General features: G+C 47.5%; 1 protein-coding gene across 15 annotated transcripts in view; it reads right to left on the reverse strand.

Annotated features, from left to right (window-relative positions):
• The window catches only part of FGGY (FGGY carbohydrate kinase domain containing), a 520049-nt gene that overhangs the window by 82437 nt on the left and 423348 nt on the right, over positions 1-14264 (reverse strand). For 14 of the 15 annotated variants that reach the window (XR_004276097.1, XR_004276096.1, XM_032301938.1 and 11 more), the window contains 3 exons: positions 12484-12558; positions 6789-6909; positions 422-516 (listed from right to left, as the gene is read on the reverse strand). Coding sequence is in view for 13 of the 15 variants with exons in the window: in XM_032301938.1 (XP_032157829.1) it covers positions 422-516; positions 6789-6909; positions 12484-12558 (291 nt within the window). In the remaining 2 variants the exon portion in view is untranslated. The remainder of the gene's footprint in view (positions 1-421; positions 517-6788; positions 6910-12483; positions 12559-14264) is intronic. The other variant, XM_032301940.1, reaches the window with a different exon arrangement.

Raw genomic sequence — 14264 nt, forward strand, 5'->3', positions numbered from 1 at the left:
ATCCCTTATTGATAGAGCCCTCGAAATTATTTGGAAAGTGGTGGGCAGAGATGAAATAAGCAAACAGAAACCTGAAATTTACATGAAACACTGACATTTTGAAACTTACCTGTGTCATTTGCTACAAGAAATTTTAGAAAAAGGTCAACAGGAAATTAAAAGAAATAATTTAAGAGCTATTTTAAAGGAGAAAACAGAAAACTAACAGAAAAACAGAATGACCAACACTAACAGAGGCCAAGTCAAATGAAAACCGCAATAAATATGTCTGAGGCTAGAAGTGTTTGTGCTTTCTCTGGCTGGAACCTATCATTTCTTAATTATATCCTATGTGTGTTTTGCAAGATGTGAGCTGCTGTCGAGAGGAAGGATAGCCTCAGACAGGGGAGGAGCCATGTCCCACACCTTGGTCCTTACATACCTGTACAGAAGCGAAATCTCCCGAGGCACAGGCACCCAGAATAGCAGCGCCCACAAGAACAGACTCCACCTCTTGCGACAGGACCACAGGCATGCCTGCACAGGACAAGGCACACCTCGGTTAGGGAGCCAGTAACAGAAACACCTGACATGATGTGGCGTGAAGGCCACGGTGGGCACCCTCTGCCTCCTCCCCAAGTGCTCAGGTCCCTGGGCTGACCTGATTCTAAAGGATTTCACAGCCTGCGTCTGCTGGTAAGGCAGCCAGGAGCCCCAAGGGACCCGCCACCCCATATATCAACTCATGAGACCTCTTTGCCCAGGTCTCCCAGGCTCCTGCTAGCTGCTACCTGCCATTTGGTTCAAGTTCCCTTCAACAAACACTTCTTGAGTGCCTCATGGAGCCCGGCAAATACAGAGATGGATCTGACCGGGTCCAGCTATCCGGGGCTCAAAAAGGTGGTGGATAAGAAAGAGATAACGACCATGCTGGAGGTTGGTTCTCCAGCTGAGATGCACTAAGAATGGGGAAGAGTAAGGGAGTGTAACTAATCCTTCTGGCAGCTTCTTATTTCTCTGCCTATAAGCCTCGGACCTGATGCCCACCCTGACTGTCCCCTCCTCTCCTGGCCATGCTGGCCTGGCCTCCTTGTTTTCTTGAATCAGCTTCAGGGCATTTGCCCATGCTGTTCCTTCTGTCTGCGTCACTTCCTCCCAGATGCCCACACAGCAACTCCCTCTGTGTCCTTCGTGTATTTGTATAAACACCCATTTCTCACTGCGGCTATCCTGACCCATGACTCCCCGCCCCCCCCACCCCCATTTTCTCAGCATCTTCCAACACTGCATGATTACTTATCTTGTTTACCATCTGTCTCCCCTGCTAGAACAGAAGCTCCGTGAGGCCAAGCACAGGGTCTCGGCCACAGCTGAACTGAGACTAGTTAACCACGATCTAGCACATGGTAAAGGGCTTAAATGGTGAAAGAACCCATGTCCTGGAGAGGGAATGGAGGTTCACCAGAAAGGCGATGGGCATTATGGAGGCATCTGAAGGATGGACAGTGGTCCACCAGGCAGCAAGAAAGTCCTCCACATGCCAGCTCCTGGAAGTGGAGGGTTCACAGTGGGTTTAAGGTGAACAGAAAGAATTTAGAAGTCTCAGGATTTTCCATGTGCGTATATATGTATAATATAAATAAAAAATGTACAAAATGTAAGTATAAATGCATTTGCTAATCAGGAGGTGGCAGCAGACTCCACAGAGGTAAGCTCTGTAGCCAGACCTGAAAATCTTCTACTCTAGACAGAAGACTGACTTTTCCAAAGACTTGTCTTCCTGTCTTTTCTGGGAAGAACTTCCTGACACATTCACCCTGGGGGGTGGGGGGCTCCCACTACCTCCTGACTCCTGCTATTCCCAGGCTGGGTCAGCTGCCCAGGCCACCTGGACAAAGGGCGGGAACAGAATTACCACCCCCCAACCCCCGCCCCCCCCCAACCCCGCTACAGCCAGGGGGCTCCGGAATACCAGATCCCCAGACTGCAGGGCCCACCTGAGATTCTGCTGGAAAGTATCAGGGGCGGGGTCTCTGGGAAAAGTTCAGAGCCAGTCCACTGGCCCTGGGTCTTTCAGAAGTTACTTAAAGGTTTAGCTTCAGTTTCCCAGTGTATAAAATGGTGATAAGAGTAAGTCTTGTTACACCCGTGTGTGGTGAGGATTCAGGAGAGATGCACCCATGGGACTCAGCACATCTCTAGCCTCTGTCAAGACCTTGAGAACGGTGGCGGCTACCATCCCAATGAAGACTGATGGCGAGTGAAGGCCTTCTATGTGCACTTCAGCTGGGCTGGAAACGGGAACAGTGGGAAGGGACAGCGCAGGTGCCCACCCACTATCTAGAGGGGAAGGGCAGACACCGGGCCGCCCAGAAGGGCTGTGTTGGCCAAATCAGGAGAGCACTGCATGTCTTTGCAGAATCCAGGGATCACGTAGACGGGAGAGTGACTGCGGCCATCCCTGTGGACCCAGCCTCTATTAGAAGACAGCAAACACCTCCAAACGCTATTCACCTCAGAGCCCGTCCTGACCCTGTCAAAACCCTAACAAGCTCTGAGCAGGAAGGAGTGACCTGCAGTGTTCCCTCCCCTTGGGAACAGGAAACCAGAGTGAACCTGATGAATCCCCCATCAGCTCTCCGGCTGCATCCTAAGTCATCCAGAGCCAGACGGGGAGAGTTTGAATTCTGGCTTCCTTGCTGATCTAGCTGTGTGAGCCGGGGCCAGTTACTGGACCTCTTTGTCTCTCAGTTTCCCCATCTACAAAATGGGGTTAAAAATTCACCACCCTCTAGGGCTTCTCCAAGGATATTGTAGGGAAGGCACTTACAATAGTGCTTGGGTTGGAGAAAGCAATACATTAGCATTAGCTGCTAGGATTCTTAGTATTGACCTGATCTCTAAAGGCTCTTTTCACCCCGGCCCCCCTGGGGGCTGAGGTGTGGAGGGAATCCAATTCACTGCTTCCGCTTCTCCTTCAGATCAGTCCCTGCCCACATCCAGCCTCTGTGGGTCCAGGGACAATGGCTCGCTTGTCCTCATGGTCATGTCCTTGACCAAGCTGTAGTCCAGCAGCCTCTTTACATAGCCCCTCAAGTCTCAGGTTGGTTAGGTCCCTGCCTAGACTCTGCAAGCTTCGGGGTGGTAAGACTGTGGGTGGCCCCAGGGGGCTGCCTGGTCATGGGGGTTTCCCTACAACCAGCCCACACCTCTGCAAGTAGACTCTTTGTTTGACTTTCCTCTAAACCTCGAGTGTGTCAACTGTTCCCTGCCAGGCCGTGCCTGGGCTTGACTTATACTGACACCAGCATCCTCTGGTCCCCAATCTAGTCTCTGGACATTGGGCAGAATACCCAGAGCACTTTCTCTCTTTGCCATGACCCTTTTGGCAGGACGTTATTGTTCTCCTTTGCACCCCCCTGCCAAGCCCAGTGCTTGGTACACTGGTGTGCTCAGAGATGGCCTCTGACTTGAATAAATAGAAGGACAAATGATGAAAATACTGAACAAGACAGAATGGGGGAAACCCTCGCTGTAACTGCCAGAGCTGAAAAAACAAAATTCAGATGGAGGAACATTTAGTCCCAAGTCAATGGGGGAAACCTACAATTACTTAGTACACACCAAGTATTTCTTGAAACCACAGTGAAACTAACTGCCAGAGGTCCAGGGAGATTCTTCCTCCTCACGTAGAAGACATTTTCCCAAGTTGGCAAAGCCCCAATCTCTCTGCTTGCACAGAGGAGCCTGCTCCCCAAATGGCAAAGATTTGCTTACAAAATATTAAACTGCCTTTTTTTTTCCCCTCAAACACACTTTTTTTTTTTTTTTTTTTTTTTTGCACGGGGCTGCTTTAAGGGAAGAAGCGAATGGACATGTATTGAAACTGACTTTGAGCCCCCCCAGAGCTTGGTGCTCACATACCCGCCAGCGGGTACTTCTCAGCGGGACGTATGCGAGGGAGAGAATATTCTTTATTTCAGAAGAGGACAGCGAGGCTCGGAGAGGTAAAGCAATTTGCCCAAAGTCACAGAGGGGATCCCTTGCTGTTTCCATGACTGCACACGGTCTCCAGAGAATCTTCTAAGTCCCGTCGTGTTTGTGACAGGTATCCCTAAGACTCACGTAGGTCCAAAGAAAACTAGAGCAATTACAATGTTGAAAGGCATCAAAGACGCTACCTACCCACCCGCCGCTGTGTACGTGCCTTTTACAGGAACAGATGCAAATGTGTTCTTTTCTCCGAGCGCTGGGTGAAGGCGAGGAAGAAGGCAGCTCTGCCTGGAATGTGAACTATTTTATCTGATGCATTAATGAGTTGAGCAGAACCCAAAGCATCTAAAGGCAGATGCACTTTGCCATCACTTGTCAGTCACAGCTTTCCAAAGCAGAGGAATTCTAGCCAAAGAAAAGGTCCCTTTGTCTGGAACTGGAACTGGTCCGCAGCCAGAGACAAAGGGTCCAGTTTCAATCGGAATCCAAATAACGATGAACAGCCTTTTCATTTAACAGCCTGAAGACCAGTTTCCAAAGCAGAACTTTCTGTAAAGCTGCTGCACCCCCTGCTTCTGAGTCAGCTCAGGGATGTGAGGCCTGGAAGAGGACCCACTTTCATTAAGGGGGGAGCTACAGTGCAGGGTCAGGACCCAGGGGCACTCACACTGCTCTGCTCTCTCGGGCCCTCTGCCCCATTTCCCGCAGGTGATGTGTTAGCCCAGGGGGATCTTCTCCTGCACCCAGATAGGAAGTCTTCGTGGTTTTGAGAGGTCAGCAAATTGGGAATCACTCACAGATCACATTTTAAAGGGGGATCTTATCTGACCCACCAGCTGACTTTTAGATAAAATGTGGTTATTGGTTTTCTCTTGGGGAAAATTACAAGGTAATTGGGCTCCTTTTTTAGGTCTTTCTACTTTTTGCCTCAGAATGGCCCACATCCATAGGCTGTAGACTCTTTGGTAAAGAAACAATAATCATCACTTGATTACAAACTGCTCAGAAAAGCTAAGAAACCTGGATGGGCAGTGCAGTGTAGGGGGCGCTGGGCCTAGACACTCCCGGGTCACGGTCCTAGTGCCACCGCTCCACTCTCACTGATGTCTGACTTCGGACAAGCAATTTCACTGACCTCCCTGAGCCTCAGTTTATTTGTCTCTAAGATAGCACCAATTTCTACCTCTCAGCAGTTCATGAGGTTTAATATATAATGACTCCAGCATCACACGGTGGGAGTTTGGTTAATGGTAGTAATTTCCATACTAACATTCTGATATATTTACCCTGGGACTAGGTAAACTTTTTTGGAAAAGTCCTCTGGCTTGTGCCTCAGTCTTCTTACCTCTATCTAAAATGGGGATAAGTATATTAATTAGCATTAATAAGTATATTAATTAGCAATTAATTTGTCTCACAAAGGACAAGGGTTAACTATGTCCTTGGCATTTGGTAAAGCTCTCCTTTGCAGGGATCTGCATGGTCTGGAGGGGGCACTGGTGACATGATGAGGCAGCATCCAGGGCAGGGACCTTGACCCACCCAATTGTCAGGGAAGGAGCCCACGGGATGGGGAAGAGCAAGAGACCATGACGAAGAGATGCCATTGAAGGGTGGGCTCATGTCACGCTTGAGCTGGGGCTGTGGGCAGGGTTCATTCCCATTCTGCTTCCTTTCCCTTGTCCTGCTCTGGTGCTTGGCCATGATGTGTGGGTCCCGGGCTGGGGTGGGGAGGATGCCAGTCTCTAGGAGACACCATGGGAGAAAGGAGCAAGAGACCTGAGGCCACGAGTTCCCGAGGGATGGAAGTCCAGGCTCGGCTCTGTAATACTAGCAAGCCTCTGGCCAATGGGGTCCGTTTCTTAAGGTCCAGGGATCTGCACAAGCAATCCTGCTCTGCTGTGCTCATATCACAGAGGAATCAGCCCATGACCCTAGATTTTCTCTGTGTCACACGCTATGAAAGAATCGTAAGATCTTGGGGTCTCAGGGCTCAAATTCCCATCTGCAGCCAGACCCCTGTTCCCATAGCAGTTGGCTCTGTCTTCTTTCTTCAAGACAGCTTCCTTGTCCCTTCCTCCTGACCACTTGCCCTGCCTCATCGCAGGTCCAAACCAGGGTGCAGTACCCCACCAGGTCCCCATAAAACTCCATGTATTTCTTACTCTGAGCTCCTGCCACACTACGTTTGCACATCTGTCTGTCCTTGTCAACAGACTTCGAGATCTTTGGGGACAGGAATCCTGTATTACTCGTCTCTGTCTCTTCAATATTCTCCACAATCGTGCATCAGAAGAGGTGTTCAGACAGTTTCAGAAGTGCTTAAATTACAACCTAGCTCTTGCTGACATCTCTCATCTTGTTTCTTGGGATTATTCAATCATTGGATTCACAGAGAAGTCACTTTCTCTATCATGACTATAAACACTTCACGGTTATCAATAAGAAAGAAAATACATTTTTACCTAAAGATTCAAAATAATCTATGGGGCACCTGGGTGGCTCGGTGGGTTAGGGCCTCTGCCTTCGGCTCGGGTCGTGATCCTGGGGTCCTGGGATCGAGCCCCGCATCAGGCTCTCTGCTCAGTGGGGAGCCTGCTTCCCTCTCTCTCTCTGCTTGCCTCTCTGCCTACTTGTGATCTCTCTCTCTCTGTCAAATAAATAAATAAAACCTTAAACAACAACAACAACAACAACAGCAAAATAATCTGGCACATCACCCCTAACCTCTGCTATTTCCAACCCCGTGCGGTCCTCAGCCAGGGACATCTGCTGCCAGGCCCCAAACGACCTATTCTCTTCCTCCCCAGACTCACCAGTGATGTCTGCATGCATCTGTACAAAAAGGGGATTCTTGCTCAGGCCTCCGCACAGGAAAAGCGTGCTGATAGAGTGTCCCCCCGCCTCCATGGCCTCTATGATGAGGCGGGTGCCAAACTGAAAGGGAAAAGCAGAAGAAAACATCAGTATAGCAGCGCAAGGAAAAGCTCTGGAACCTTCACTAAGCGTTTACCCAGCCCCAGACACCACACTGAGAGCTTTGCACACAGTCTCAGAGCGCTGAGGCTCCGAGAGTTAGGTTGCTTCTGATCACACAGTTAATGAAGTCGCAGGGTGGGAATTCCAACCTGGGCCCGTCTGACTCCAAACCTTCTTAATTACTCTACCATGTGCTTCCGCCAGTAGTTACACAACATTGACAAAACCAACCGACAATGTTCACACAGTTAATATGAACGGGCTTCCCCGAGGCAAATAATTACGGAGTGTCCACTGTGGCCTGGATCCTCTAGCAGGGATGGGGGCTGGAGGAAGTGGCCAGGGGTCTCTGAGTCAGTCCTCCTTCCAGTGATAGGAGCTAAAGAGGTTTGTTCTTTGGAAAAGGGTGCTCAATTACACCAGCAGCAGGAACAGGGCAAGAGAGCTCTAATCGCATGAAGTGAGAGTAAGACGTCAGACTGACAAAGGGCTACTCTGACCTTTGTTATCACCTGAAACCAGGTAGCGGTTCTCCAGAGTTGTTTCAGGAGCCAGAGCCCATCCGTCAGTCCTTTGCGGGCTGGGATGTTGTGGAAATCACACACTCTGCCTTGCTTGTATTTTCGTTTCTGACCTCGTGTGCCAATATCTCCCTAAAATCTGCTATGCTCATCCTTGCTCAGTCTACTCAACCCAGTCAAAATCGTGGATGCCTGGGAAAGGGACACCACTGTAGGGTCGCCTGGGTGAATGTTAATGTGCAATTCTTTAGTTTTAACTGGGCTACACAAACAGCTAAAAATCTTAGTTTATCTGCAAGTTCAAAAACGAGAAGCTCATGAATCAAATTTACTTGCGTCAAGGATTAAAACCAAAAGATGAACTGTGACATGACTTCAGGAGGCTGCCACATGGCAATGGTTGAGGAAGGGGCTCTGGATGGAAGTGAGAGAGAACTGGTTTGTTTCTGGTGGAGAGAGAGCTCTTGAGATGTTTAGAGAGTGATTAATTCTGAGGGATAACACAGTGCCAGGTGTGGACAAGGGGGTGAGTTGACAAAGCAGAGGGAGTTGAAGGTCAAGGATCTGGGAGGCCACAGATGGGGCAGCTGCCAAGAAGAAGGAGGGTTGGGGCTGGAGAGAAGATGCGAGCCAGTGTCACAGACTTAATGACAGTGTTGCTGGGAAGGTGGTACCCAAGCATGCAGAGAAGGAGGTAGTTCAGCATGAGGGCGGGCTGTATCAGAGGCTCAACCAAAGTGAAGGAAGAGCGTTTGGGAAGTAGTCAGGATGTCCCCCGACCACTGTCCCCTTGGGGTGAGATGTAGGGCAAGTGAAGCCTCTTTTGACCTGGCTGCTTGGAGAGCTGTCTCACCTGCGCCTGGGGGCGCCTCTGGGAGACGGAGTGGCTAGAAGGTGTTCTGGTCATGAAATCCTGAACGCTGCGTAGTAAATTAGGAGAGACGGGGGCACTTCGGGAGCAAAAGCACAGCAGTTCCAGCCCAGAGGCCTTCGGCTATTAGCGAATCTGGTAAGAATATGGATTAGGTAAAACTTGGGCCTCCAAAAATAATCCACAGATGTAGTGTGTTAAAAAAAAATTAAAACATGTTGTACCGTATAAGGCCAGATCCTGCTTATTGCATGTGGCTGATTACCCACAGATGTTCTTTCTTAAGCTTTTGGGGGGTCATGAACCCTCTTGAGAATATGATAAAACCTACCGACCTTTCCAGAAGAAAGTCACTGACAAAATGGCATAATAAATGATTTCGGGAGGCCTACAGACGCCCTGGCGTCCACCATGGATCAGTCAGTGTCTGTGGACGGCAGGACAGCCTAGTCTGCTGGAGGGGCAGCCAAGAGCATGACTTCTGAACTCAAGAACGCTAGGATGGCATTAGGACATTTCACCTCTTTCTTGAATCCAACCTGTATCCAACCTTTCTAAGACTCAAGCCTCATTTTTTTTTTAAGTAATAGTAAGATCATATTCATGCATTGGAAAACTCCATGAATTGTCAGAAATGTTAGCACGCAGAAACAATTTTAATGCGGTCTTAGATTTGATGAAATATCAATGCCTGCCTTGCAGGGCTGTTGTTGTGGACAGTGTATGCACAGCACACCCAGGAGTGCTGAGTACATGGAAGGGGCCTGGGGGTGAGTGCCATTCTGGTTATTAGCTGTAGTTTAGGCACTCTGCTATGCACTTTGCTATCCTCGCTCGTCTTGGGATAAACTAAAAAATTGCACCTTGTTTTCCCCATGTAGGGGTTACGGGATTTGCCTGAGGCAGTATGGTCGGCCTTGGGAGAGGATGGCTGTACCAAGCCTCCCCTCCAAACCCGTGGAAATACCAGGCAAAACTGGTATTTCCCATACTTCTAAAACCACAGACCTGCGGCTCACGTGATTAGCAGGCCAGAGCAGAGGGTAACACAAAGCACATTCCCTTGGGAAAAGGCAAAAAAAGTATCAGAACAAGAGGCACTCCCTTGGGAGGGGCTGAGACAGCCTGCGCCTCCCCCCCCCCCGGGGCATTGTTGGCTGGAATTTCCCACTGGGGCCGGCAGCTAGCAACAGGGCCTTCCCTTCGGGTGTCCCAGGCTCCACTGGGTGAAACGCTCCACCCTCCTTAAATGCCCCGCCACAGGGCTTTGTGCTAAAATGATTTTGTGCTCACCTTTCTGGAAAAAATGTTTTCACAGAGAAATTTAAATTAAAATTAGGCTATTCCACTGGGAATGTACAGAACTAAATGCAAATCGAGAGACTTCAAATGCAAATAGTACTTTTTAAGGGTCTATTCTGAAAGGAAAACTATAGATGAACAGGCTATGGATAAACCGGTTGTCTGACAAGTCTTTCAATTAAGTGTGATCAAGAGAGAATTTTACTTCACGGAGAGTTTCGCACAGGCCTAAGTTAACTTCATTACAATGTCTCTTTCATTCTCTTCCTACAAAATACCAACCACGGATATCACGACAGAGAGCAATTTGTTTAACTTTAACGTATTCACAGCAAGCAGAGGCTAGGGTAATCTTCGGAGCCAGTGAAACAAACAAACAAAAAAATTTTTTTTTTCAAGTTGAACATCATGGGAAAATATCGGTGCTCAGACTCCTTCATTAAAATGCACATTTTTGCCTGAAAGATCAGCAGAGCCTGGTACCTTTGCAAAATGGACTGAACTCACAATTCAACAGACCCCGAGGAAAAACCTTATCAAATGATCCGCCTCAAATTTCCTCCCCTTCATGGTATTATAAAGGTCATTAAATGACGGACAGAATAAATATGATAGCTCTTAATACACATATGAGCCATTAAATACAAGATTGCTTTTTCGAGTGTGTGGTGTTTGGGAAACTGGAGCCGGCTCCATCTAGCTCGTGTCCCGTTTAGCCCCATTTATATATTCTTGGACGGCTGCAGCATTCTCACCAGGAAGGGGGCCTCTTGTGAGGCGATCCCGGCCAAAACAACAACGTTTGCTAAGATGTGTGAAATAAAAACTGGTCTTGGAAATGCCTGAAAGCGGATTCCATCCGTGCCGCTTTTATAAACATTTTAAAGGAAAAGGCAGGTTGGCGGAGTGGAAAAGAGCCGAAGAATGGGAGTGAGGCAGGCAGTTCTCCGACGGGCTTGGGTTCTGACTCCACCACGTGCCGGCTATCTGACCCTGCAAGGTGGTTTTCCCTCTGCCTGGAAAACAAGGACAATCCCACCTCCTCACAGGGTGACTGCCCTAAGCCACTCTGGGTAGATACTCTGGTGCCTGGCGCAGCAAGTGGGTGTCAGTGAAAGGTGACAGTCCTTACCATCATGTGACGGTGCCCCTTGGTCGGCCTTAGCGTGTACTCAGAGGATGAACAGCTCACAGCTCTCATGTCCCATTTCTGCACAGTCACTTCATTCCACTCTAAGACTTTTCTAAGACACTAGCACTGATAACCAGAAAATGAAAGTTCCTCAAAACTTCATATACCTTTATTTCAGAAAGCCGCGGCTTCCCATCCTAGCTCTGCCCCTTACTAGCTGTATGAATTTGGGCAGGTTAATGAACCTTGCTGAGGCTTAGTTTTCTACTGTGTCGAACAGGAATACTCACATCTATCTCACTAGGTTACATCATGCAATATTTGTAAATATTTAGCACAGTGCCTGTCACTTAATACCCCAGGACTATATTATTTATCATTATCATCATTATTACCGTAAAACAGGATCACTGAACCATTATCTTTACTACTGATGCACATTAATTTCTTCCATATTCATTTTACCCTTCACTCCCTCCACTTTGATAGATGCCAGAATTGTGTTTTTGACCAAGTTCCCATAAATAGTGCCAACTGACTGATTTCACTGAACTGGCCATGCTATTAAATCCATGACAGTTGCTTCAGGAAGATACAGTCAAACTGGCATATGATCTACAAGGACTGTTTCCTCTAATCAAGTTGGCCTGTTCCACGAAAGACCATATGTTCCCTTCATGGTCGGGAGGCTCTGCTCTCTTATCCCACCTACACGGCACCTGGACAAACGTGAATGTAAGACACGCACTTCTGTTAGTGGTACGGATGTATGGAAAAAATGTATGTAGTTCTGGTATTTGAAGGAATGAGGCTTTGAAGGAAGTGGCATGTAGAGAAACGAAATAATTAAATGGCATAGAGTCTGTCCATGTAACGTTAACAAAAAAAAAAAAAAAACTTTGTGTGTCTCTGAAAAATAAATTTGGAATCAGAATTGAGTGAACTTATTTTTCTTTTCTGTTGGTCCATGCTCTCTTACCAGTGGCTAAGCCTCACTTAATTAATTGTAATTTTGGGATTCCTCCCAGCTCTGAAACCTCGAAAGCCACGACCCACTCCTACAAAATGTACTTCCTAACAGACGCACACATACAGTCGTCTGTGCATGTACCCCATTTTTGGATCACTGTGGGAGAATAAGACCCTTTAGACTGAGATGTTTACGCTTCCAGGATTTTGTTTTCATTTTGGATTGATCTTCAGCGTAGGAGTTCCTAATACGTTAAATTCTTCCCTCCTTCTCTCCCTAACCATCCAAACCTCTCATTGAAGCAGCTAATTATCTAAAAACAAACACTAAGGATGCTTACTATTTAAAGGAACCCTGTAATGAATCCTTTTGCAAAGTGAGCGATATCGTGTGTTTTAGAAGTCTGCACATTCTTAACATCGGCTTTTCTTAATGCAAGCATAAATGGCATCTGCTTCTCCTTAATTGAACTTGGAAGACAAATTAAATAAATGCCAAGAATGATGTTCAAAGACCCGAACTCCTTTCAGCTTTCATCTATGTGAGGTGACTAGTAAAGCAGGTGAAGACCTTCGTCAAGATTTCCTTCCGAAAAGACACGCATCTCTCTTTGGCAAGCTCCCTTTTAATTAACAATCTCTGTCCCACAAGCACATGACGTATCCTGGAGGAGCATGTGGCCTAAGGTTTATTGATAGCCCTAAGTCTCTTTAAAAATGGCATTAAAGTGTCTTACAGCAATGGCTTGAACTGTGGCCAGGTAGAGAATGGCAAGATCATCGAGGTCCTGAGACAGTTTCAACCCGGTGACCTGTAGGGAGGAAGAAAAGAAAAGAAAGAGATGGCCACAAGGAACTGCCATGGATAGAGATAGTTCCCATGAAACACGTTCAGATGTGTTTTCTTGCCCAAACAAGTTCATATGCAAATCCCCTTTTTGTGAGCTGAACGTGAAATGACTACCAAATTGTTTAATCTCCAATCTGGGAAAAACTATCATTTCTTCTCCAAGAGAAAGTGCCCTGCCTTGTATTAACGAAACAAAACAAAACAAACACTCTACGGAGATCGTGTTTGATATTCCTTAGCATGGAATTAAAGGTCTTTCTTCCCCTTTAAAGAAAATGTTCTTTTATGACAAACACCCATTTTCTTCGGCTTACAGAGATCAACATGGAGCAGTGGCTTCTAGCAAAAGATGATCTTATTTCGAGTTCTGCCGTTGTCAGAAATTCAGTGTAACAGCATCCAGGGGGTATTCAGGGTAAAATAATATGTCTTCTATAAATGTTATACCTACTAGGGAATAATTTACAATCTGTGGTTTGCAAGGGAATCCCATTAAAGTCAATCGGAACCACATGCTTCTACAGAGTATGTCAATTTCTGAGAGATTCCAGAACTGAACAGGATGCTGAATTTGGATGCCTTCAAGACCTGTTCAAGACAAGTCCCTCCTTCCCATCACCCATTCACGAATGCCTTCTCTTGGGACATCCTTAGATGGTGAAGAACTGTGGGGTTCTTGAAGCCTGCTCTGAATTTCATGGGCATCAATACCAGAGTTTACTTTGTATTTTCACATTACAAAATTAATTAACATAACATATGTTTACTCATGGCCTACGGTGGGCACGATCCTAAGTGCAACAAGGCAGCGACAGGCAGCCTGCATTCAAAGTGGGGTAGCTGAGTGGTCTACCCAGGTCCCTTTCCTTCATCTCTCCAGTCCCCTTTAATTACCCTTTCCAGATTGCGCCCTGAGCCATGACAAAGGGGGGCCAGTGTTGACCTACTCAGGGCACAGACACCATGCCATGGCCCAGACCAAGACCTGTCAGCACTCCTCCCTGACTTTTCCCTTCTTCCCGCATTTACACAGTGTCCACGTTTTGCCCACTTGCTCCCCCGAATCTTTAGTGAATCCATCCCTTCTTTCCATGCTGTCACTCACTTCCTCAATCCAGGCCACCATTCTGTCCTTTATGTGTGCTGAAGGGCCCTTCCCTAATATTGCTCTTCACCATGGGGTAGTAATTGTTCTCCCAGGAGAATCTGATCATGTTCCTCCCTGTTAACACTTCCCTGCTACCCTCCTCTAGAGACAGAAATGCCTGTGCTGTTTTAGATGCATCCTTCCGGGCTCGCCGCTGCTTACTTCTCCAGCATCCGTGCAAACCCTTCCTCACTTAGAATCCTGGGCTTCGGCTACTCTGATCCCTCATGGAAGTCCACTGATGCAGGAACTCCTGAATTCTGCAGAGCCACCTGCTGATAATATCTCTCAGCAAATAACTGGGTAAGCAGATGAGAACTGTGTCTTTGATTTTAACACAAGGGAACACGGAAGGTTTGAGTGAGAGGCCAGAAGGGAATTCTGGGTATGCATCCTCGCAAGCCAACAATCCTGAGGAGGAACATCCCTTGTGAAGTTCCCCGGAGATCTCAACGTACAGTAGAAACGCTGGAAGGAAGGGAGAACGTGAGCACTACTGACACTGCAGAAGTTCACTTCGT

The sequence above is a fragment of the Mustela erminea genome, chromosome 10 (assembly GCF_009829155.1).
Source record: "Mustela erminea isolate mMusErm1 chromosome 10, mMusErm1.Pri, whole genome shotgun sequence".
Classification (NCBI taxonomy): domain Eukaryota; kingdom Metazoa; phylum Chordata; class Mammalia; order Carnivora; family Mustelidae; genus Mustela; species Mustela erminea.